General features: G+C 23.4%; 1 protein-coding gene across 4 annotated transcripts in view; it reads left to right on the forward strand.

Moving 5' to 3' along the window:
- Nucleotides 1-25,292, forward strand: part of LOC145837206 (uncharacterized) — a 51,979-nt gene extending 26,687 nt beyond the window's left edge. For 3 of the 4 annotated variants that reach the window (XM_082944978.1, XM_082944980.1, XM_082944979.1), the window contains 17 exons: nucleotides 1,876-2,461; nucleotides 3,529-3,748; nucleotides 4,561-4,662; nucleotides 5,458-5,539; nucleotides 6,196-6,401; nucleotides 6,797-7,049; nucleotides 8,392-9,134; nucleotides 10,710-10,796; nucleotides 10,933-11,011; nucleotides 11,756-11,831; nucleotides 12,747-12,796; nucleotides 14,289-14,368; nucleotides 15,664-15,845; nucleotides 16,881-16,980; nucleotides 19,899-20,050; nucleotides 23,673-23,827; nucleotides 24,787-25,292. In XM_082944978.1, the coding sequence (XP_082801104.1) occupies nucleotides 1,876-2,461; nucleotides 3,529-3,748; nucleotides 4,561-4,662; nucleotides 5,458-5,539; nucleotides 6,196-6,401; nucleotides 6,797-7,049; nucleotides 8,392-9,134; nucleotides 10,710-10,796; nucleotides 10,933-11,011; nucleotides 11,756-11,831; nucleotides 12,747-12,796; nucleotides 14,289-14,368; nucleotides 15,664-15,845; nucleotides 16,881-16,980; nucleotides 19,899-20,050; nucleotides 23,673-23,827; nucleotides 24,787-24,872 (3,239 nt within the window). In that variant the 3' untranslated portion in view covers nucleotides 24,873-25,292. Of the gene's footprint in view, nucleotides 1-1,875; nucleotides 2,462-3,528; nucleotides 3,749-4,560; nucleotides 4,663-5,457; nucleotides 5,540-6,195; nucleotides 6,402-6,796; nucleotides 7,050-8,391; nucleotides 9,135-10,709; nucleotides 10,797-10,932; nucleotides 11,012-11,755; nucleotides 11,832-12,746; nucleotides 12,797-14,288; nucleotides 14,369-15,663; nucleotides 15,846-16,880; nucleotides 16,981-19,898; nucleotides 20,051-21,386; nucleotides 22,358-23,672; nucleotides 23,828-24,786 lie in introns of those variants that run through there. The other variant, XR_014369930.1, reaches the window with a different exon arrangement.
- The last annotated feature ends 270 nt before the right edge of the window (nucleotides 25,293-25,562 follow it).

Consider the following 25,562-nt stretch of genomic DNA (forward strand, 5'->3'; position numbering starts at 1 on the left):
GCTAGCATTGTATCTGTTAAGTCATTTGTTTTTGTAGACAAGTTAACAAAAAAAAACTAATAAAAGTTGTTTGAAGCTATAATAATACTTGCATTAAGTTTTCAAAAACAATTCAGGTTTAAACTTAGTAGGTGTTCCTTTTAAAAAGCTGTTTGTTTTAGAGATCACTAAATTGCTTTGATCAGACTGCATTCTTATCAAAACAATTTTGCAAAAACATGAATAGAAATGTTCACGTTGTAATAACATTTTAATCTTTGTAAGTACGATTTCGTGATAACTTCAAATGTAAACATTTATTCTGGTGGGATTAGCTGGGTTTACAAATTTATCTTTGCTTTTATTTTGTGTATTAGCTGCGTTTATCTTTGTTTTCTGTATTGAAGTAGACTTACATGGTTATGAATTTGAGTTGAAATTTTTTTTATAGATAAGTTTACTTGGTGAACTTTTTAAAGTTTTGTCATGTATTAAAACTCAAAGTTGTCTTACTGTTTTGTGTGTTGTATATACATGTTTTTAAATTTGATCAAATTTTTAAAAGTTGTTTTAAAATGACTGAAATAAAATGTTTTCTTTTTTATTTAAGTAAAAAGCTTGAAACTTGTTTGTTATGTTGAGTTGTATAATTTTTTTTAATTTATTATATGTCATTCTGGCGTTTTTACTACTTAAGCTGTGGTTTATTTTAAAAATTTACATACCTACAATGATAAATCATAGTTTATGTTATGTATATTTCTTTACTTATTGTATTCTTTTAACTTATGTACTTTTGTATGAAAAATTTATACACTGTGTAATAAGTTTTTTTTTTTTGAAGTGTAATAAAAACAAGTCACAAATTTTTTATACTTGTTTTGGTTACATTAAAAAAAACATTTTTACTTCAGGAGTTACCTGGCTTTTACAAATTTTACCTTCTTTATTTATTATTTATTAGTGTAAAGTTCTAGGTCAAAGTAATGAAAGATTTAAAAGTAAAACAGGTGATCTTTAGGAGTGTTTATTTGTTTCAAGTACCCTAATATTTGATAATAAAGTAGTAAATACTTTATCAAAGAAACCAATTTATTTACATTGCTAACAATAAACACCAAAGTTTGATTAAGTAGCAATAAATTCTAACAACCAGCCCAAAGAATAAACAAAGCACAATACCTTGAAATTTTTTATATAATACATCATTAAATGTATATAAAAAACTCTAAAAACTTCCAAACGTCATGAATGTTTATTTAAGTTTCAATTTCAGAGTTGATATATTTTTGTATATTTTATTATAAACATATGACGCGCTTAAATTAGAAACGTTTATTATAAATAAATTATTTTAAAACGGTCACGGTAGTACTTTGAAGATATATAAATATAAGTTCAATGTTTACATATCAGTTTGAATGTTTAAACTCTTCAAGTGTTGCTTATGTTTTTATTATTTAGTTTTTGTTAACTGCAGTTTTTTTTTTTAGTTCAAATTTTAATCATACTAAAGTTTTTGTTTCTTAGAACAAAGTTTGAATTATATTTTAGATATTAAATAGCTTATGTCAGTGCTTCTGAACCTTTTTGTAGTGGCGGAACCCTTTTCCAAAGTTCAACTTTTCCGCGGAACCCCTAATTTTAATTTTACATAAAATGTTTAATTAAATAAATGTTCTCTTTTAAATTTCGAAAGGCTTCGCGGAACCCCATTTCAGAAGCACTGGCTTATGTAATTAGTGTCTTGATCAAAAGTTATATGTTCTGTATTTTTAGTACTATTGTTTTTATTTTTTAAAAGACAATACTCATAATATATTTTTTATTTATTTACTGTTTGATTAATATTATCTCTAAAACTGTTTTTTTTCACATATTTTTTTATTTTTGCAGATAACTTTGAGAGTAGGAAACTAAATTTCCCTTCCTCAACTTACGTAGTAGCCGACAACACAAAGCTAAACAAGCAAAAATCCCCTACTACAAAACTATTCCGCAGGCCTTCAGACTTCCTCAAAAAGAAGACCACTCCGGAAAAGTCCCCGATCCGAGAAAAGCAAGAAATCGAGCAGCCAGGGTCGGTATTCGTGTACAAGCAAAAGAAAGTTGCGACAGACTTCGCAGCAGAGAGCAAGTTGAGATCTCTGTCAAACATTAACAGGCTTCTGTCTTCCAGAATAAGCAAGACTCCCCCGTTGCAGAGACCTCTTTCTTTCGTTGATCCTTCACTAAAAGAACCTTTGAGCAAACCTTTAGTGAGGAGTTATTCCGAGAAGAAACCAACTTACTCCTACGAGCCCAAGTTCGAAGGATCCAGCTTGAATTCAACTGAAGAAGTAAAAAGTCCGGAAGAAGACTTAAGTGAAGAAGAAATGAGCTCGAGGTTCGGTAAAAACCTCGGATCTGTCAAATCCAGGATTCAGGCCACTGAGAGCAAAAAAGAAAATAAGGATGCCACAAATAAAGAATATGAAAAAAGGTTAGAAATTTAAGTTATTTTCTAAAAATTTTATAGAAGTTAAAGTGTTAGTTTAATAAATAAACTGCTTAAAATGTACTTATTTATTTGATTAACGTTTAAATCACTCTAATAAATTGTACTAATACTTTAAACTTAACCTTTAATTTCCAAACATTAGAAATATATTACGATTAACTGTTATATGTTATTATTACAACAAAAATTTTTGTTATAGAAACATTGCTGTTTATTAAGTTTGTATCATGTCTCTAAAACTAGATACAATTTTTTTACTTATTATTACTTATTATACTCGATAGTGTTTTTACAGATTGATCCTTTATTATTCAAATACTTTTTCAGTTTAAAAGTATTAAATTTCCAACATTATAATATTAAGCTTGTGAAAATTTATTTAAATAAAACGTTGAAAAACAAATTTAATAGTAAACTATATTTTTATAAATAAAACGAGTCACGCTAAAGTTTATAAACATGTACCATCAAATTGTAGCTTCCTAAAATAACTTTTAACTGCTGCAATTACATATCATATTTCCATGATGAATTATATTATTCATAACAATACTGTAACTTTGGAAACTTATTTTCTGATAACTTTAAAAGTTTTATGTGTATAAAATTAAAAAGTTAGATTCTTATCTACTGCCATGTTTAAAACTAAAGATTTTTTAGTTTTCTAAATAAAGTTTTTCTTCTAATTTTGTGTTTGTTATATTATTAGTTTTATATTTGCACAAAGGTAGGTTATTTAAAAAACAAAAAGTATCTAGTAAGTAGTATTGTGTATTTATATTGTTTAATTAGCAAAGTGTAGATAAAACTAACAATTTGCTAACCAGGATAAATAAGTTTTCCCAAAAAATATTTTTGCGTGTTCATATTATAACATTGATCTTGTTTTGACCTCAAAAAATTTCCAAATAAAACATTTAAAATTCAGAAAAAGATAATTGATATCAATTATTAACCGTTATACTTTAGTATTTAATTATTAACTTTTATCACTTCTTACAATCAAATATTAACTTTTATATTTTTGTACACACCAGACGTATTTCCAGGTGCTTGCGATCCGCGGAGGGACTCTCATCTCGGATGAAGAGACTTCAGGACGCGGGATCCAACAACAAGGAGCGACCGAAGACCGCTGAAGCTAGGTCGAGGAGGAGACTCCACAAACAGAAGGAGGTCGTCAAGGAGGTTGAGGAGAAGTCAATGAAGCGTGAAAAGTCAGTCGAGCGTGACGACTCACGTGATCTCGCTTCCAGCTCCAAGGAAAACGTTAGAAGTTGCTTTTATCAATTGTACAACATTTTATTTATAAATTTAATTAGATGATTTATTTTAAAAAAATTTCGATTTAATCATATTTAATACTTTATAAGAGATTAATTTTGTATAATCTTTTTTTTAAGGAACATTGGCACACTTTTAATTGATAATTGTTACTTGTATGTTATTAAACAAAAATTAAGTTAATACATCTGCTGTTAAAAAACTGTAAATTAGTTGGTAAAAATAATAAAGTGTTATCATAATAAAAGTGCTACATTATGATAATATTTACAAAAAATAATAAAGTATTATCATAATAAAAGTGCTATATTATGATAATCTTGACAAAGAAAACTGAATGTAAAAGTGAACTTATAAACTTTCAACATTTTCTTGGAATTATTTTTTAAACGATTTGATAAAAAATTATTTATACCAACGTAATTTTTACAAGATGTACTCCTGTTAAATTGAAGCAATTTATTTATTAAGTGCTTCAAGTATTTTGAATTAAGCGTAAATTTTTACTTTAACGTTTGGTTTAAAAGTTATGTTAACAAACCACTAATAACTTTTTAAATGGTATTTTTAAGTTAATATAACTTAAGTCTTTCATAGCTACAAGGATTAGAATACATCAAATTAGAACTCTTATGTAAAATATTAAGTCTTTTTTTTTCTTAAATTTTAAGATTAACTACTTTTAATTTTAGAGTAAAAAGTACGTAGTGTTTTAAAACTTTTGAATTTTTGAACCATAAAATTAAAATAATTAAAATGTTAGTATTTTAAAGTACTTTGAATTAACATTATTATAGAGTCCATCAACACCAAAAAAAGTTTTACAAAACGGAGAAATAGAGAGAATCAGAATGAAATCTTTCACGGAAGGACCTCTAGAAAGTAGCTCTAAAGAAAATGTTTGTTTCTGTAGTTTATTTGTATTAAAATAAATAATATTATTTATAAAATTTTTCTAAATTAGACTAATTAAAAAAGATTAAAAACTTTTTTTTTCGCTAAGATATTTACTTTAAGTTTTCAACAAAAAAAATATATTAAATTAAAATGATATTTATATTAATTAAACATAATACAACATATTTGTAAATAGTTTATTTATCCTTCCTTGTTTTTGCAAAATAAAACGTAGTTTCAGCTAGCACATCAAAAGTATTAACAAATGCATAAGTTAATTTTTACTCGTAAAATCTAAACATTTTAACTTGACCTTAATTCTTATTTATTTAGCCTAAAATAATTTTGATTAATTACATAACATCCGGAAACAACTTTAATTAAATTGTCTGGTTTATCAAGTTTAATTCGTTAAATATTTTTTATTAATTGTTTTGATTATAACAAGTTTATACACTAAATCTTGTTGCAAGATGTTAAACACAAACATTTTTTTAAATCAATCATAACAACGAAATAAATCATCTTTAAATTTAAGTCGTCATAAGTTTCTCGTTTAGTTTTTCTAGCAGACTAATTAAGTTAATACAAAGAAACTTTTATAAAAAAGTATTTTATATCTAATTTAAAAGTTTTACTTGAATCTTTTTTATTACTCTGATCGAGGTATAAGCCAATCAAATAAAATAAACAGTTTTTTTATAAGAAAGTTAAAGTAAAAAGTTATTAAATTTTCTGGTAACTAACCTTTTTTAAGAAAAACTAATAAATAAATAAAACATTATTTTAATAAACAGAGCCCAATAGCAGCAGAGAATAATGAAAATAAATCCGAATCAAAACCTGCAAGTTTTGTTGACATGTTCTCAAAAGTCTCACGTTTGTTTTATATTTGTTTGTCAATATAAAATCAGTTTTATATTTTTAACTTTTTGTCTTGATAATAACTCTTACTAAGAAATTTAAACTCAAACTGATCAATTTAAAAAATCTTCAAAAAAAATTTGATAAGTTTTCATCAGTTAAACTTACTATAAATTAAACATGTATAACTTTTTTAAATGACTAGATTTATTTTGAAATTTTACATTTGTTAGCATTTTCTTTTGTTGTCTGTAATTAAATGCTAGTTTAACGCTATCAATCAAATTATCAACATTTTTTATCAAATTTAGTTTATCCAAGTTCATTATTCCTATAATATTGGTTACGTAGTTTTAAAACATACTTGAATTCAAACATGCATTTTTTACACTAATTTTTAAACACTGTTTTTTGCATAAAAATTCTTAAAAAAAAACATCATTTTTTCTTTAATAATTATTATTTTTTTTCTTTATATACTTGTTTATAAAGTATTTTACAGTTTTTTTTTTTAACTTTTTGATAATTTATCTTTATACAGGCTACTCTGTTATCCTATAGTAATTATTTTCTTTAACTTTGTTTATAAGTTCTTTCATTTAGTTAATTGTGTACTTACTTTTATTTTAATTACAATTTTTTTATACTTGACTATTTTTTATTCACAACAGCCGCGAAACCCGTGGAACTCAATTTACAAAACCCAAGAGTTTGCCTGGCAACCAGCCCACAAACCCCCCAGAGCCCCCTGTTGCCCGTGGCAACCAACGAGAACCCTCAGGCTGCCACGCAAAAATCCCCCTCAAATTGCGGGGAAACCCAGAAAACCCCCTCCGTCTCTGGGGAGTCCCACACAACTGAAGATTCCGACGTGCAGGTTTGTTTTAAAATTTTGTTTTAATGTAAAGATTTGTTTTAAAGATAAGATTGGAATATGTCAAATATGCACGGAGGGTCATTTTTGCACAAAAAATAAATAATAAGTTACTGACCGAGGGTAAGGGTTAAGGGTAACAGTGATAGTAAAAATTAAAATTCAACCCGTGAAAAAGAGTCCCTTCGTGCATTTTTGACTCCTACCAAATTGATATAGTTTATCATAAATGTTTTAAGTAATTATTAACTATCTGCCGCAAATAAATACTAATTATTTAATAAACTTTTCAGGTATCCAATGGTTTTTAAAATAATTCACTGAAAATTCTTTAAATTTTTTAAATCTAAAAACTTTATACAATTTTGTTTCAAACTATTTTTTTAATTTTTTCACAGGTGACTAGGAACCTGAGGAGGCGCATCAGGCGGAGGAACAAATATTTGGAGGAGAAGATGAAAAGCTGTGACGTCACAGTACAAAAAGATCGCCACTCCTCTCTCACGTCACAATCCTCGCTTCCTTCTCCGGCTTCCGTTGCGTCACAAAAGTTGGAAGATGACGTGACAAAGGGGAATGATGACGTGTCTAATGATTGTGACGTAATAAGAACGGGCGTGGCTTTCAGCGACCGATCCGGCAGAAGAAAATGTTCGTTTGGTTATTGTTTTATTTTAAATTTATTATAAAGTTAAAAAAAGATGGAATTGTACCAAAAACTTAAAAATTACAAAAGGTGAATTTCGTTTTTGTTAGAAAATGTATTAAAAATATTTATTTGACCACTATTTGCTTTTATTCTCTATTTTGTTGTTTGTTTAATCACTGATAACAAGATTTTCTTAATTTCTTAAAGTATTAAAGCTGTATTTATAAAATCAAATTTTAAAATCGATTTATCATTAAGCAATTTTTTCTGGAGTTGTAGTTCAGTTAAACTGAAATCTAATTTTTTTTTTAAATACATTTCTATGCTTAGATTTATTTTAATTTCAATTTCTTACCTTGTAAACTACTTATTTAATAAATAATTCGAGTAAGAACTAAATCAGTACCTATTAAGAATTTTTTTTTAATAAACTCTTCTTCCCTATCTAAAAAGTATAAACTTAACAATAATCATTTCACTAAGTACATGTAGTAAATTAAAAGAAATTTTTAAACTTACCTTAAGAAACAGTTTTAATTTCATCCAATAAACATTTTACTAAGCTTAAATTTAAACTCAAAAACTAACAAAAGTTTAAAGAACACATAAACTTGAACACAAAAGTTTTTGTATTCAAGTTAAAATTTAACTTGTTGTAAAGTTCCATGTAACAAACTCAAGTGTAGAAACAATACCGTCTGGCAATTTTAATTTCATGAAACATTCAAAAGCTTTACTGTGTTTTAAGGAGATTTAGATACAAATTAAGATAAACCAGTTATTAGCGGGTACATATAATTTATCTATTCACGCTTAAAGCAGATATTATTAGCATTTAAAATGTTTAGTTTGGAATTTATCAGGTTTCTAATATAGTTTGGAATGTTTATCTGCTAGTTTATTGCATTCAAAGAGCTTAACAAAACCACAAAAATGGAAATAATTTCATCAAAAGTTGAATTATTTTCGTGTTTTTATCCTAATAAGTGCAACATTTTTGTATGAAAGTATTCTACTGTTTTCTTTTGTGTTTGTTTTTTTTACATCATTTAAGTATCTGTTTTACTAATGCTACTGTTTAAGTGTGATTTAAGTTCATAAACAAAAAACATGTTAAGCATACAAAAAATGTAGTATGTATACGAAAAAATTTGAATAAGAGTTTATACACGACTTTTTATTTTTATTTTTTATTAAGTTTATAATTACAGTAATATATCAACCAAAGAATTTTTTTTCATGTTGTTAATATTTTAATTATACTTTTATATTAACGTAAATACTTAACACTTTATTTTTAGTTTTCAGTTTCGCTCAAAAGTTAAAACTTTATTATACTTTTAGGTTTAGAATCAACGACTACAACAACAGAAGACGAAGTTATTTTTAATGATGAATCACCAGTAATTGAAGAAAAATCACCATTAGTTGAAAAAAAATCACCATTAGTTGAAGAAAAAGCATCAATTGTTAAAGAAAATTCACCAATAGCTGAAGATAAAATTTTAATTAAACAATCACCTGTTGTTGAAGAAAAACCAATTGTTGAAGAAAAACCAAAAGTAGAAAAAACACCAATTGTCGAAGAAGATATTAATGAAGAAATTGCAAGTACTGAAAAAGTTGTAGAAGAAAAAGTTGATGAAAATTCAAACAAAGAAGTTAAAGAAGTAGATATTGAAAAGGAAGAATATAATGAAAACGTTTCGAAAGAAGTTGATACGAAAAATGAATCTACAGAAATTACTCCTGAAAAACCTGAAAAAGTTTCCGAAGTTTCAGGTAAAAAGATCGTTCCTGAATCTGAATGCGAAGAATCTAAAGATCAAAATTCAGATGAAAAACATACTGAATCAGAAAACATAGAAAACAAAACTTTAGTTGAAACTGTAGAAATCCCAGACTCTGATGAAAAAGTCTCTGAAACAAAAGTTGAAGAAGAAGATAAAGTAGAAGTTGATGAAAGTAAAAATGAAGAAGTTAAATCAAAAAATGAAGAAAATAAAAATGAAGAGGTTAAATCAAAAGATGAAAAAAAAGCTGAAGAAGTTAAAGTCACAGAAACAACAGTTGAAACAGAAAATGAAGTTAGTTCTTATTTAGTTTTTACATTAACTTATAGTGTTTAGATTACAGTAAATAAAAAAAAAATAAATGTTTACAATGATTTAATTTGTTTTAGCATGGTAAGTTAATTCATTATATCTATTTTAAGATATTTTTTAAGTTTTTACTGCACAAAACAATGTATTTTGGTTTTTACCGATACAAAAATGTTTCAAAGTATCAAAGTTACCTAGCTTATATTTAAAAACAATATTTTGCACTAGAACTAAAAATACATTAAACACAGTAAGTATATTGTGATGTACTTGGTATTTTAAGTGGAATTTCTAGTGCAAAATAAACATTTCATTTCAACTTTCGCTACTTGTAATATACATTTGAAATTTTATACATAAGTAAAGTTGAGTAATTTTTTCTATAGAAATATAGTAAATTTTTGTTAAACCAAATATCATAGTACATTTTATTAGTTTTCTAAACAAGTAAAACAAAACATAATTTTTCAGATCCTTTATTGGTCATCATTTTTTGTTTAAATTACTAAAAAAAATTGAAATTAAAGATTCAGTCAAACTAAAACTGAAACAAAAAAATTTTATCTCGATTAGGCTATTTAAAAACAATTAAGACTTCAAAAAAAATGAAAATTACATAAAATACTTTAATGATAAACTTGACATTTACTTACTTGTGGAATTTAATTGTCTCATAAAAACTAAATTGATATTTTGTTAATGATATTCACCTTTGAATTAAATTAAATTAAACTTACCTTTAGAACAAATGGTTATTGACTAGTTTATTACGTAATAGTTTTATTGGTTAGTTACGTAATAGTTTAAATGGTTAATTAAAAGAAATGGTGTGTGTTAAAGAAGCTATTGGTTTAAATAATATTTGTTCTGTTCAACTTTATACCTGGTTTTGTAACTAATTAAGTTGTTAGCCAAAAATATTTTTATTTTTAATTAATTCAGGTCTTTTAGTTTAAATTTGTAGTACTTCAAAAATATGTTTCTTTTTTTTAGGGCAACAAAAAAAAATTAAATGTTAATAAATAATTAATACCTTTGTAGAAACAAAATTCTTATAAAACCACCCACATAGGTAATAACTTCCACAAAACTAAATACACAGTTTCCTAATTCAAACTGTAATTATGTCGTCAAACCACAAATAATTCTTCAGTTATTTTTGTGGGTGAACATTTGAATTAGCTTAATTAGAGAAAAACCGCAAATGCATGATTTTAAAAATATATTTTCTTGCTTTAAATAAACTTTACACTGGGTTTTTGAAGCATTTGAAAATTAATACCTAATATATTGTGTTTTTAGCCAAATTATTTAAGTTTTAATCACTTCAATAAAGTAACAATATTTAAGCTAAATCTATATTTTATTTGCAATAAAATTATGTTTAGTTTTTAGTAAAAGTAGAAAAAATAAAACCCAATTTTCTGCTACTTTATTTCAATTTAATTTCAGTTTTACTCTTACCAAAAATTACATATTATCAAAGATAACATAAAGTGAGGCGTTAAATTCCAAATAAATTATAACCTTTCAACGATTTTATTAACTTTTTTTACTTAGGAAAAAGAAAAAGCCGAACCAAGCAAAGACAACTTTTCATTGGACAGATTAGACGATTATTTTGATATTGAATTTCTTACAGAAAGGGTTAGTATATAAATAATGTAATGTTAAATAGTTTTATGGCTTTTTGTTTTCTTAAAACTTAAAGATTTAAACTTTCAATAGAACTTCCTTTTATATTATGTATGTTTTCAGACTTTTAATCATACAATAATTTTAGGTTTTCGATTCAAACAATACTTATGAAGATAGAAAAGCGATTAGATCAAGAGTTAGAAAATTAAAAGCGCAAAAAAATGGTTTGTTATACTTATATCTTATTAGTAATTGAAAGTTAATGTGTAAATTTTAGTTAAAAAATTATACGATAATACATGTTACAACAACAAATAAACAAACAATTTGTTCTTTTTTAAACTTTTAAAAATACTGACAAATCAATTTAGTTGTAATACGTCTGCTACCATAAATTTATTACATTTAAATATACATTAAAACTTTTATTCAATGTTTTAGTTTCAAACATACATGTTGTTTATTTATAAAACAACTTAAAGCCCAGATTAGTATATACTACATTAATTAAAGGTAAATTTATTATTTATAGTAAACCAGTCTGGTATACTAATACAAGCTAATCAATTTAAATCTCAATGTAATTAGTGAATTGGCTCCAACTTCTATTAGGTTCAAATAATATTACAAGTGTATATGAGATTATAAATTACAATTTCAATAAGTAACTGTATGATTTTAAACAAGAACTTTCTTTAGTATTTTTTAACTTGTTTATTAAAAGCTTAATGTTAAATACCTACATTAAAGTACAATTTCTAAAAAAATAAAAAACGAGTATATAAAACAAAATTAATATATATTTGGTTGTAGGTTAGCTACAACAATTGTACTTAAAACTGGTATGAAGAATTACAATTATATTTATTAATCCATTTAAATAAATTCACATAATAGTACATTTAATTTAAGTAAATGTACAAATGGATACACATAATTAGGTTTTGATTTAATTTGTTTTTTAACAGGAACTGATACACCGACAACCAAAACTCCTAAACCAACAACTGAAAGTATAAAAGAAAAATATGGAATTAAATCCAGGTAGATTTTTTTACATTTTTCTTTTTAAAAACTAATTTAGCATTGCGTAAATTTAAAACACAAAATTTTTATTTTTAGAATACCTTTTAACATTTTATAACTATAAAAATACTTTGTTATAGTTTTAAGTATTATATAACGTTAAAAGTAATTTACTTTAGGCTTTTTAAAGTAAATTAATCTTAATTGAATTTATTTCCATCGGCAAAATAACTACAACTTATAATTTTTTACATACACTGTTCATTTATGAATTGTTAGTTTTAAATATATTTTCCTATTAATTTTCAGATTTCATGGTATATCAAAACACTTATTGTTCAAATTTTCAGTGTCATTTTTTTTCCAAATTAATTAATAGCGTAACTATGAACCGACTGTTAAAAAGACCTTTAATACAATCAATGTTTTGTGTTACTATATTTTATATTCTCATGAAAATTTAATCAGTATGACAACCTTGCATAGAAGATATCAAAATTAATAAAGCGTTACACTTTCTTTTTTAAATTGACCAAAAAAATTTTTGTTTATTTTTAGGCTAAATTTAGCAAATAATAAATTAAATATAAAATAGATATTTAATTACACATAATTTAAGTTTTTTCTATAAGATTATTATATCGGTATACGGTAAGATTTTTTTTTTTAATATTTATATACAACACAAAAAATAAACAAAACTTAATAACTTTACTTTATATAGAAACATAAAACGTTTTATACTAAGACAAATAAAATTTTATTTCATAAACAATTATTTTTTTTATAAACAAATGTCTGTAAAGTTTTATATTTTCATTTATTACATAAACAAAAGAGCCTTTGATCTTTTCACAATTTGTTTACAAAATTTTGTTTATACCCTACCATAAAATCAATTATTTTTTTTGTTTATTTTATTTTCAATTTCAGAAACACAAAACCGAAGTCTGCAGTGACAAGAACCGAAAAACTTCAAATAGGTTTGATTTTTTAATTTGCTTTTTAGAAATGTTTATTAGTTGTGGGTAACTTTATTTTAATTAATGAAACATTTGTTTTAATTTAAACTAGGTTTCTAAAAGCCAATATTTTGAAATAATCTTTTGGTCCTTTTAACAACTTACAATTTTTTATCAAAATTCAAAGTTCTGTAAAAAATAAAAAAATTAGTCATCATTTATTTTTAGAAGAACTATTCTTTCAAGTTTTTATAATTTAGTAAATAATTTTGAAATTTTATGTCATGATTTATGATTGTAATTTGTCATCTTGGAAATGACAAGTAAAAAATGATAAGAGAAAAAAAATTTAATTAAGTTTAACCTAATTTGAAGAACTTTAACTTATAATGTTATCAAACAAAATACTCTATATTTATAATTTGTTTTATTTATTTTGAATATTAAGAAAATTGTTAAAAGAAACCGTTTTTGTTTTTAGAACAAATCTTTAATTAAAAGTTAAAAAAGCTACTGCAATACAAATTTTGTAGCTGCAATAACCATGATGTAATTAAAAAATAATATTTAAATAAACTTAGGTCTAGTGACCTATAGTTACTTAATTCTGTAAAAAGTACATAAAATTGTATAAAATAAAGTCTTAAGTTACTAGAAAAGATTATACCTGGTTTTAGTACTTCAAAGCTTCAGGTAAAAAATAAACAAGACATTAATTTGAGAGATACTTTGTAGACAGTAAGTGTTAGTCATTTTTATTTTGGGAATTTGTGCTATAAAAATATATATCACAAACACCTATACTTTAAACAGTGTACATGTTAAACAATAGACTAAAGAGATGATTTTTTTTTTTTAATTAAAGGAACATTTAGATGGCAAGATCATTGATGAAAACTTTAGGAATATAAACTATGTTTAAAAGAATAAAAAGAATAATTATTATTTTTAAGACATTAATTTTTAGTTATTATAAACCATTTATTTATCTTTTTTCAACTTACAAATTAGAGAAAAAATATATATAAATTTGTTTTTTTTTAATTTAATGTATAGTTTTATGTGTTTATTTACAAGTTTATGTAATTTTTATTGCAGTTTTTTTTTTGTCATTTTTTTTTAATCTACACATTTATGTTTAAAAGTAATTACTTTGTTTAGTGTACCTAATAATTAGTTGACTAGCTTGTTTTAAATAAATAGTTTGGTTGTTATAAAATACTTTAAAAATTTTTATGGTAGCTAGAAAAAAGTAAATAGTAAAATTATTTAAACTATAATTGAATTTTTTTGTTTACAAAGTAGTTTTAAATGGACAAATTAATCAATTTCAAGAATTAGCTCACAAGATTTTACAAGAAAACTTATTTTACTCAAAATTAAAATTTTTAAGGCCATAATTAAATTCACAGCTAAAGTAGTACATATATAGCCTTTAAGTATCTTAAAGTTATTTTTTTTAATGAGTGAAAAACAAACTTAAATTATTTAAACCTTATAATAATTGTTACAGAAAAAACTTATCAGTCAAAATCAGCTACTTCATCTCCTTATAATACCAGAAGAAATATGACCACCAAACAACCTAAAAAGGTAAGAATTTTTAATTTTATTACCAAACAATCTAAAATAGTAAGAAAATATAAATTTAGTAACCAAACAATCAAGAATAGTAGGAAATTGTTTAAAATACCTACAAAAGTTTGAAATTTAATTATAAACAAGCCTAAAGAGAAAAATATTATTAATTTGTGTACTTTACAATTTAAAAAAGAAAAAATAATTATAAATAGGCACTAACAATAAAGCAATACAAAAAGTAATGAATAAAATTTTGGAGTTATAAAGTAACATTATAACAAATATTAACTTGAAAAACTGGATTTTTGTTATAGAGTTAAATTTTTTAACTAAATATATTACAGAAGTAAAATTTTGCTATAACAAAACATTAAAAACTAAACATTTTTAAAGTACTTGTTAATTGTGAAGAAGTATTTTAACTCAGAGATCAATTTGAATTATTAAGAATTAAAACTTCTATATATTCGTTACTGTTTTACTAAAATCATAACTTTTTTCTTATAGTAAAGTATACAAAAAAAATAGTTTTTCAACTACAGAAATAATTTTCAATGAATTTTAAAAACTAGGAATTTTATTCAAAAGTTTACCAGTTCAAAGTATCTGTTAAAAGATTTCAATGAACTATATTTAACCCTGGTATTTTATTATAACTGACCGTTACACAATTATATGTAAGAAATTTATATTAAACTCCTTTGGGAAATTTGTATAGTAACTGGAACAGTTGTGTATATATTAAGATTAATTTACTAAATATCTTATGTAGAGCCTTTTATTGTCATTCTTATATCTGTTTTTCAAAAGTTTTTTAAGACTTAGAACATTTATTAGGAAATGAATGTTTTTTAACTTTAGGATAGGTTAATAAACAACTGTCTAAGCTGTAAGATATTTTTATAGTCATTTTAGAAATTTAAAGTTAATTAAAAATAGTTCTACACAAAATTTTAACACTCAATACTTATATGACATTTTGATCATGGATATCCGATTATTAGTTATTTCAATGCAACTTTTTTTTTTACAACTTAATGGTTATTGGTAAATTTTTATTCATTTTAAAGGTTTTTGTAAATCCGAAAACAAATATTTGCAGATGCATGATGACAAATATCAGATGTACAAAATATAATAACATCTAAAATTAAACTTATTTTTAATAGTTAAACAACTTATCTAAACTGATGTATTTGTTTTGTCAGACTTAAAATTTTCCGATTCTTTAGTTTTTTGATTCTTAATGAGTTTTGAAACTTGTATAACTTTCTTTCAATTTAAAGTAATCAAGTAATTTCCATCAGATTGGTTCAATATTTGATCGTGAGGACGATGTTACGTCACAGAACAGGAGAAAGCAACTGATACGTAACAACACGTTACCTAGCAACCATGTAGTTACGTCACAGCAACACAGAGACGTCAGAAATAAATTTGTCGCTAAACTCGAGTCCACTGTTGAAAAAAATAACAATAATACTAACAGGTTTGTTTTTTTTAACTTTAGACTTCAGTAAAATTAAGTAAATTTTTATTATTATAAGTATTTAACATTTTCAACTGTTAAAAAACAAAACTAGTACTAATAGTTTTGAATTTTCATATTTTTATATAGATGATACGTTTATTTAAGGCTATATTTTTTAAAATTATTATGTAGTTATTTTTGTTAATATTATTTTAATCAGTAACTTATTTCATACACTCAATTAAGTAGAAGTTTATTAGATAGCCATAAATTATTTACTTGGCTTTTTAATACTTATTTGGAATGAAAATTAAAACTATCATAATAAGTGCAAAATTAAACTGTTTAGATTTAATTCTTAAAAAATATAAAGAGTTCAATTTAAAAAGTTTGAAATAAAAAAATTGTATTAGACTTATAGCACAATATGAAGATTTACATACTAATGCTTAAGTAAAATTGTATCAAATTTAATGTTTGAGATAAATCGTAACATCCTATTATAATCTTGTGAACTTTAAAAAACATTACCTAACCACAAAAACCACATGTAACCCATTATTTTAATGTTTTTTTATTTTTGACCTTTAGTATAATAACGAAGGTTTAAAGTGAATAAATTTATGTTTAACTTAAAATTAAGTCAATGTTGTTGTTTTTGCCAAAAAAAACTGTTTTTTTTTAAGTTTTTATTCAAAAATAAATAGAAAGTCTAAAGTCTGTTAAAAAATTAAATAAAAAAATAACTTAATTGGTTTGAATTTGTTTTTGTAGTTTAAAAAATTAAATGCAATTACCACCATTTAAATTTTTTTTCTCGTTAAAAATGTTTTGACTATCTACAAAAAAACGTTATGTACAATAATTAAATACAACAAATGTCCAAAAAGTTAAACAAAAATTGTTAGTGATATAATAACTAAATAGTTCTGTGTGTTTTGTACAGGATTTATCTTTTTAGAAAAATTAATACTTCATTAAGTTTATGTAGTTTAAAGAGAAGTATTGTCAAAAATTCAGAGATTAAATATCTAAACAAGTAAATACTTACAGAGGAAAATTGTCGCGAGCACCATCAGCTATTGTGCAAGGAGCTAACAATGTAAAGCAGAGACTTTTAAGATGGGCAACTGTTAAAACTTCTAAATATCCCGTTAGTTTAATTAAATATTGTATTTTTTAAATATATTTTATGAAGATGGACAACAGTAAAAACTTCTAAATATCCTGTTAGTTTAATTTAATATTGTATTTTTAGAATGAATATTTTTAAATAGTCAACTGTTAAAACTTCTTGTTATTATGTTTGTTTAACAAAAAAAATAATTATATATCTTAATATTAGACAGAATAACAGGGCTCTTGAAAGAAAACTATATATAATTTATTTAACAAACATTTTGTATACACTATTTAGATAAAAAGTATATAAAACTTCTAGTTAGTTAATATTAGCATAAAAAACTAACATTTAAAATTTTCAAAACTAAGTGATCAGTTTAATTGATACAAATTCTCTTTTTTCAGTAATTAAAACAAAGTATTTTATAGTATTAGGTATTTATTACCAAAATATTTTTTATGTATCATAGTAAAAAGATTTCTAAGTTTCAATATAATGTTGTAAACCAAACAAACCAAATTAAAGCCCCTAATAAATATCAAACTAATTGTTAAATGTCATTCAAAACAGTTTTAATCTGACTTGAGTAGATAAACCACAGTTTAAGTAGCATAGTAATAAAACATCTTGTGTATAAGTAGCATAGTAATAAAACATCTTATAAAATCAAGTGTTGTAATATGAAAAATTTTATTATTTTAAGTAATCTAGTGAAAACCTTGTTTATATAAGTAGTGTAGTATTTAAAACAATATTTTCTAAATAGCTTAGTGTTGAGTATATTAAAGTTGTTTGCTTATTTTAATTGCAATGCAAATATTTGTCTTTTCAGTATACCTATGAAATTATTCTACTGAAAAATTGCTAAAAGTAGTTAAAAATAAATAAACTTTCTTAACACTTTGTTTTTATATAAAAAAAAAATTTACAATGTTAAACATAATGTTTAGATGTGAACCTCACATAATTTTGATTAAACGTTTTACTATCTTTGAATATTTCAATAAACTTAGTTTAATTCTTAATCTCACAGTAATATTTAAAAATAAAAATAAAGTCTTTTTATAGGTACTTTCAAAAATATTTTTTAAACTCTACTAAAAAACAAAAAAAAATTCTTCAAAAAATTTTGATATCAAATGGAAAGTTAAATATAAACTTTTTTATTTTTATTAAAAACTAATTACGTTATTAGTTAACATTCATGTTTTCAATATCTTAATGTAAAATCTTCAGTCATAAAAAGATTGTAAAATAAGTAAATACTATTTGTTATTCATGTATAAATTCTATGATGTATACAACTATCTTTTACTTACATAAAGTACAAAAAATTATCATTAATATATAATTAATCTTAAGTTGACAAGTTAGTATAAAAATTTATGACTATAATTACTTTTTTAAAATTGATGTCTTTAAATTTTAATAATTTATTTACAAAATAATAGATTCTTCAAAACAGAATTTATTATTATTTCATAATTAATAATTAAAGTGTATATATGTTACAGTAGGCGTTAAATATTTAAATATAGTTGACTTTTGTACTAATATTTTATTAACACTAAATGTTATTATTTTTTGTCGGTCATGCCGTTAAAGTTTAAATAATTAAAAGATTAAAAATATTAAAATTATAAATTTAAAACCTGAATAGATATAGGGTGGCCACTAAACCTGGAACCCTGGAAAAACCTGAGTTTGAGAAATTTTGAAAAAAACCTGGAATTTTGTACAAAAACCACTAAAAAATCAGGAATTATAAACAACTGTTACATGTAAACTGTTACATCGATTTGACACATAAAATCTATCCTATAGATAGAAATTTTGGTTATCATTAAAAAAGTTTTTTTTAACATTCAAAAGAGCTTTACAATATCTTTTAAATGCTTTAATACTATTTGGGACAGTTTTTTAGATTAAACTTTATTTTGAACTAAAAATAGACCAAAAATGTCTATTTTTAAAAACCTGAAAGAAATTTCTAAAAAACTAATTGCCAGTCTGTAGATAGGTAAAATGTTTGAAAAATATATTTTTGGACTTCTTTCTTATTTTTATAAAAAAATAATTAAATTCAAAACTAAAATGTTTCATTATTCTACTAAGAAGTTTTGTAAAAACAAAAAAAAACAATAGTTTCAGTTTTTATTTTTTTAAATACCAAGTTTTGATTTTACAAAGTCCTTTTAAATTAGTTCATGTTGGAAAGGTTACAGTAAAATATTTTATTTTGTTTGTTTAGTTGAAATGTTTTTAAACTAAAGTGCAGGAAATAACTCATTGAAATGTTTTTTTAACAAATATCATGTGTTCACAGGAAGTAGATGCATTAAAAAAGTGTTATGATTAAATTTTTTGCTGTCAAAAAAACTTTTGACCAAGGTTGAGCTATTTAAAAAATTCAATTGATTGAAAACATTTTAAAATACCTGTACCATTGTTTCAAGGAATATATATAAAACTTACTAAAAATTTTAACAAAAGTTATGAAACTGCAATAATTAGTATAGAGAGCATCTTTTGATCATGAATAAATTACAATTAATTAAAATATTTATATTTACATACCAACTACAACATGGTTTTCATTTATGATATTAGCGTTTAGTCTTTAAAATGTTCGATAAAACTGGTATACTATCAAAATCCACCCACGTTCAAAATTCACCTAATTTTTATTATTTTTATTAATTAATTTTATATATTTTTTTCTTTTGACTAACACTGTTACCCCTAACACTTACACTAATACTACCTTCGATCGGTAAGCGGTTCTCGATTTGACTGGGTGGATTTTGATCGCGGGTGAGTTTTGAACGTGTGCCGAATAAACATTTGTACTTTTAGGAGCTTTTTTTTAACACTTTTTTTATGTATTATGAAAGCTTGATGAAAAACTGCATCAAGATCTGCCTATTAAGCAAATCAATTATTTTCAGGGGGTAGATGTCCACAACTACTCGTCATCATGGGCGGACGGACTGGCCTTCTGTGCGCTGGTCCACTCATACTTCCCGCAGTCGTTCGATTTCAGCAAATTATCGGCCGAAAACAGAGCTCACAACTTCGAGCTTGCCTTCAGTACTGCTGAGTTAGTTTCTATATAGGGGAAATTTTGTTTTATACTTCAAATTGTTGAGGAGATTTTTTTTACTTAAGGGGAAGTTTATTTTTATGATGCGAAAGTTTGTAAATAATGGGCGTAATTGTTAAATAATTATTTAAAAGTTGTTTTCAACAACTCTGAAACAATTTAATTTAAGGGTTAGTTGAACTAGATGTCATATAAACAACTTTTAAATTTAACAAAAAACTATAGTCGTAAATAAGAATTTTCATATTTTAAATATTTGTTTAAATTTAAATGTTTTTCTAGTTTAATCAAATAAAACACAACCAGTATAAATGTTTATTATTTTAGTTTGAAAGCGATATGAAATTTAATTTTGAAAGGTGTCAAATTTTGCTTAAATTTGATCAAAGGTGATAAACAATCAAATTTTTAATTAAATGATAAACCTCAAAGGAAAATAAAAAACTCCAAGATAATCTCGTAAAATACTGATAATTTTACATAGTACAAAAAATTTATTACCTAGTTTTACAATATGTTTTATCACTGCTTTTTATCACAATTTTATGTGTTTTTTCACGTCATTGAAACTTGGAACATAAAAGTTTAAAAATTATAATTTAAACTTCATCACTTATAATAAGATTTCTTTTTCACAAGTAACAATACTAAATATCAAATATTTATAACTTTCGTGGTTTTAACAATTTTCAAATCATCTTTTTATTAACATTTTTTCTGGTATTCTTTGACAATATTAACGTTTAAATATGTCCTAACTTAATTTTTTGTTTAGTAATATTAATGTGAACAAAATATCTAAACTTTGACTAATTTTTTAACAGTTTATACTTATTGTAGTTATATCTAACAACTTTAAACATTTTTATAAATAAATTTATTACTATACTAATATTTCTAATATAAAACACTTTTTTACTATTTAAATTAAAAGCACAGACTGAAAAAAGTAATTGTTTTAATTATTACATGTAATTTGGTAAAACAAATAAAGTTAGACTAGTAAAAAAAATAATTTTTCTAAATCTATACTTAATTACTTATTAAGGAATGTAATAAACTAGTTTTAAACTCCAAAAACGATTATAGTTTAAATGTTTTAATTTTACAAATGTAATCAAATTGGTGAATTTTTATAAATTTCAAAAGTGTTTTTTTTAAGTTTTTTAATTGTTTAGTTTTTAATTTTGAGAGTTTAAGAAAACAAGATAAATCAGTTAGTAATTTTACATGTTCACCACTAATATTTTTAACTTAAAATAATTTTAATTCTAATCAAAAAAATTATAATTTATATCACCAACATAATTTGTAATTTGGTGGAAATTTGAAGGAGGGAAGCAAATTTGTGCCGACTGCTCGACGTAGACGATATGATTATGACGTCACAGCCAGATTGGAAATGCGTGTACACTTACCTGGCTGAGTACTACAAGGCACTCAACGAGCTAGGACTCGTAAAAACCAAATAAAACTTTTTTTCTTTCTTTTTTTTTACTTTTCTTATATAGCATGCCGCATTAACAGTCATTTATAAATTTTATTTTGTTTTCAGCTCCAAATTCGAATTTTCAGACTTAAATTTTATAAAATTGGTCTACAGTGAGTGGGTATACGTTTTTTTTTCCTAGAGATTTACAACTTGTAAGGAAAACATTTTTACCAAACGGAAACTTTAAATCTTTTAGAGAAATTTCTTAGCTATACTATCTTGAAATTGAAAAATACAATTACAAAAACTATAAATAAAAATAAATGTTTATTTTCCATCAAGTAGTTATCCTTTGTTAAAAAAATTTTTTAAAACGACCCAAAAACATTTAAATAAAAATGATAATTATTAAATTTTATATAAACATTATAAGTTTTTTTTCGTGGCATGCTCTATTTAAATATTTTTACACCAGTGTATTATCTTGCCTACTAGGTCAATTATGTTTGCATTATTTTCTATATAGACCAAAAATTTTGATCTATAAAGTTTTTAAACATTCAAAACATTTATAAATTTGAAAATATTCCAAAAATTATGTTTTAAAATAAATTCCAAGCTTTAGATACTGTTTAAAAGTAAAAACATTATGCTTTGTTATTGATAAAGTCCCAAATGTATTTTAACTTGTATTTTTATGTAAATATTATATATGTAAGATACAAATAAGTTAAGCTTTACGGTTCAAAACCTATTTTTTTCTTTAAATTGAACTATTTTCAATGTTTTTTGCACTCTTTTCTATGTATATTCTTTTTTCTTTCTTTTATTTGGTTTTTAAAGAGGCAAAAAAGACTGAAAGACTTCAAAAAGTGAGAATTAATTTGTTTAATTTTAAATTATGATAATTTTTAAATAAAGTAAGTAATTGTGCATGTTTTAATTGAAATATATTTTAATTTGTTGCTTGCTTTTTATCAGTGCTTTATTTGATATTTTTTAATTCACTACTAAATAATTTAACTAAAAAGTATGAAATACTCTTTCTAATAATATACAAACTAAAATAAATCAATTTATTTTTTAGACTAATAGGTTTAATTTTTCTTTCTTTATAAGTCAACTAACATATATCGAAACAGCTTACATATTTATAATATTTATAAAAAACAAGTTCATTTGTAACTTACATTAAATATATTAAAATTAAACTAACATTATATATTAAAAGAAAGATGATTTTTTATCTTGCAAACTATAGGTTATACTTAACTTTATAATATATATAAATTATTTTTTGTGATTTTTAGTTGACTAAAAGTTTTGCAGTATATCTTACTAATTAAAAATATGTATTAAATGAATTTGTAAGAACTTATATTCAACCTTTATATGATTAACATGTATTAATAATGTATTAAGTCGAATTTAATTTAGCTTGATAAAGTTACTAGGGATTTTAAAATTATTTTCGGTACAAACCTTTAGTAAATATAAAGTTTTAATAATGTCAATACATTAGTTATTACAAATTTTCTAATATTAACTAAGTTTTAGTACATAAATGCTCCTAAACTCTATTTTAAATAACTTTAAAGCTTTCAACAATAAATTATAATTAAGTTTTAAACTGTTTATATCACTTTACTTAAGCACTAATTATTTTCTGCTAAGATTAAAAGTATAGTTTTATTAAATAACAAGTTTAACATTTTTGTAGTTATTTTAAATCTTACCACATAAATTGAAAGCTTATTTTTTACTTTTATCTTTCTATAATCCCTAATTTACAAATTTTTTGAACTTTGCTTAAATTGAATTATTACTTATTTACTTTTTCAAAAGTTAAACATTAATACTTTTAAACTTTTTCAAATAACGTTTTACAAAAATGACTTTACTATTTGTTTTATTTAAACATGAAAACTTTGTATAACACAATATTGTTTAATTATAATCAAACCCAGAGCTACTTTTGTATATAGTTATCTGTTCATCTCAAATAAGTCATAAAAAAGTTAACTCAAAAAATTATACCTAATCAACTGTAAATAATGATGATATTAGTTTCAAATCTCTCCTCTATTTAACAAACTTCTTTGGATATTTTTACATTTATAACCATTGGCACAGTGTTTTACGATAAAACTGATAATAAACTCACACTAATCAAATATTTTGTTATAGGAAGGAAGCAGATATATGTCCTCTATTAGATGTAGAAGACATGGTGTATATGGGTAACCGACCGGATCCCAAGTGTGTCTTCACGTATCTTCAGTCTCTCTACCGGAAACTCACCAAACTCGATCAGCCAATTAAAATGCGTAATATTAATGAACGTTAGTTTATTTTAAAAAAAATCAAAAACTTTAAGTGTTCTTTAGATATTTGTATTCCTTTATTGTGTGTCTTGTATAAATTCATGAAATTGAATTATTTTTCCAGTTTTTTGAAAGTTGTTCAAATTAACTGTTGTATACATTTAAATAGTTTTCTAATAAAATTTAAATTTTTTTAAAGCCTTTTATAATACAGTATTGACTCAGAGCTAATTTTATGATTTTTAAAACTAATAATTGTTTAAAGTCAAACATTTAAAGATTTTAAACAAACTTATATTTAGTTAAACAACATTTCTATATCACGTTATAGTTTATCATTAGTTATTAAAACTTTCTGTGTAAATTATAAAATAAATTAAAAATACAATAAAAGAGCATTTATTTATAAACTTTTTATTTGATTTAGATATGTAGGACCTAAAGATAATTTATGAAATGCTTTTCAAAATTGTTGCATCATTTCTAAATTTAAATTTTATAACAAGATTACCATTGCCATAATTATATGTTGCAAGAAATATCAAAGCGTTCTATAAGAATAAAAATTATGTGTTTGTTATACTAGAGAGGTCAATTTTTTATTTATAGTTTCCTAAAATTTATTTTTAGCTGCAAAATAGTTTTAACTAGCTTTAAAAAGTTGAAAATATCCTAGAAAAAACAGCTTTTTATTCTTGAATTTCCCTGGTAAAATTTGATAAAAGAACCTTTTAAGAATTAGTAAATATAATAGTAAATAAATTCAGTAAATGGATTATTAATTATTTTTCAGTTATAATTTTTCACTTATTTTTCGTTTAAATGTCGAAGAAAATTACATTTAATCGAGAATGCAGCTAAATGTTTTAAGTAAACAATTCAAAACATAATTTGACAGAAAATTTAATAACTAGAAGTCTGATCTAAACTTTAAAATGTTCCGTTTTATCTTGAATTTACGTTTTGCTTTTTTGCAGAAAAAGTTGAGAAACCAAAAGTTTGCAGGACGATGTCGCTACAAAGACAGAAATCAGTCACAGTTGAAATAAGTGACATGTTATGACGTAATAAAAGAGTTTTGTGAGGTCATAGATACATATTGTGATGTTAAAAATATTTTTTAAATTAAAGCTTAAAACTAAAAATGTTGAATATAAAATTTAAAGGATTTATTTTTTCTATTAAGTTGTATTAAAGTAATTAACAAACTGGCCTCACTTTAGTTTATTTAATTTAATATTGATTTTTCTGAACTAACTGGATTAAATTGTGCATTAGTTTTTGTTTTTGGTTTTCAAAAAGTTGCTGGGATTTTTCGTCACTAAATATAAAGTTTATAAAAAACAAATAAAATATTTAATTTAAAAATTGTGAGATTAGCTTAAAGCTGCTTAAAAATGATTTATATGAAGAACATTTATAAGTTAAATAAGTTTAATTTTTTGTTTTGTTTTACTTGCCTTTTTTGTTTTTGTGCTTTTTGTACCTGAATAAAATATTTGTACGTTTTTTAATAATTTTTTTTGTTGTTTTTTTGTAAACATTTACATCAATACAAATTTTAGTTAAATACAGTTTTTTTTTGCAAAAATGTAAAAAGTTATTATGATTTGAAATACTTGATTTGTGACATTAGTCAAACTTTTTATTTTTAACCTGGAATAATAGAAAAACCTGGAATTTGAGAATTTATGATAAAAAAACTGGAATTTGAGAAATTTTGAAAAAAACCTGGAATTTTGAACAATTTTTT

Source organism: Thalia democratica, chromosome 5 (genome assembly GCF_965202585.1).
Source record: "Thalia democratica chromosome 5, ktThaDemo2.hap1.1, whole genome shotgun sequence".
Classification (NCBI taxonomy): Eukaryota; Metazoa; Chordata; class Thaliacea; order Salpida; family Salpidae; genus Thalia; species Thalia democratica.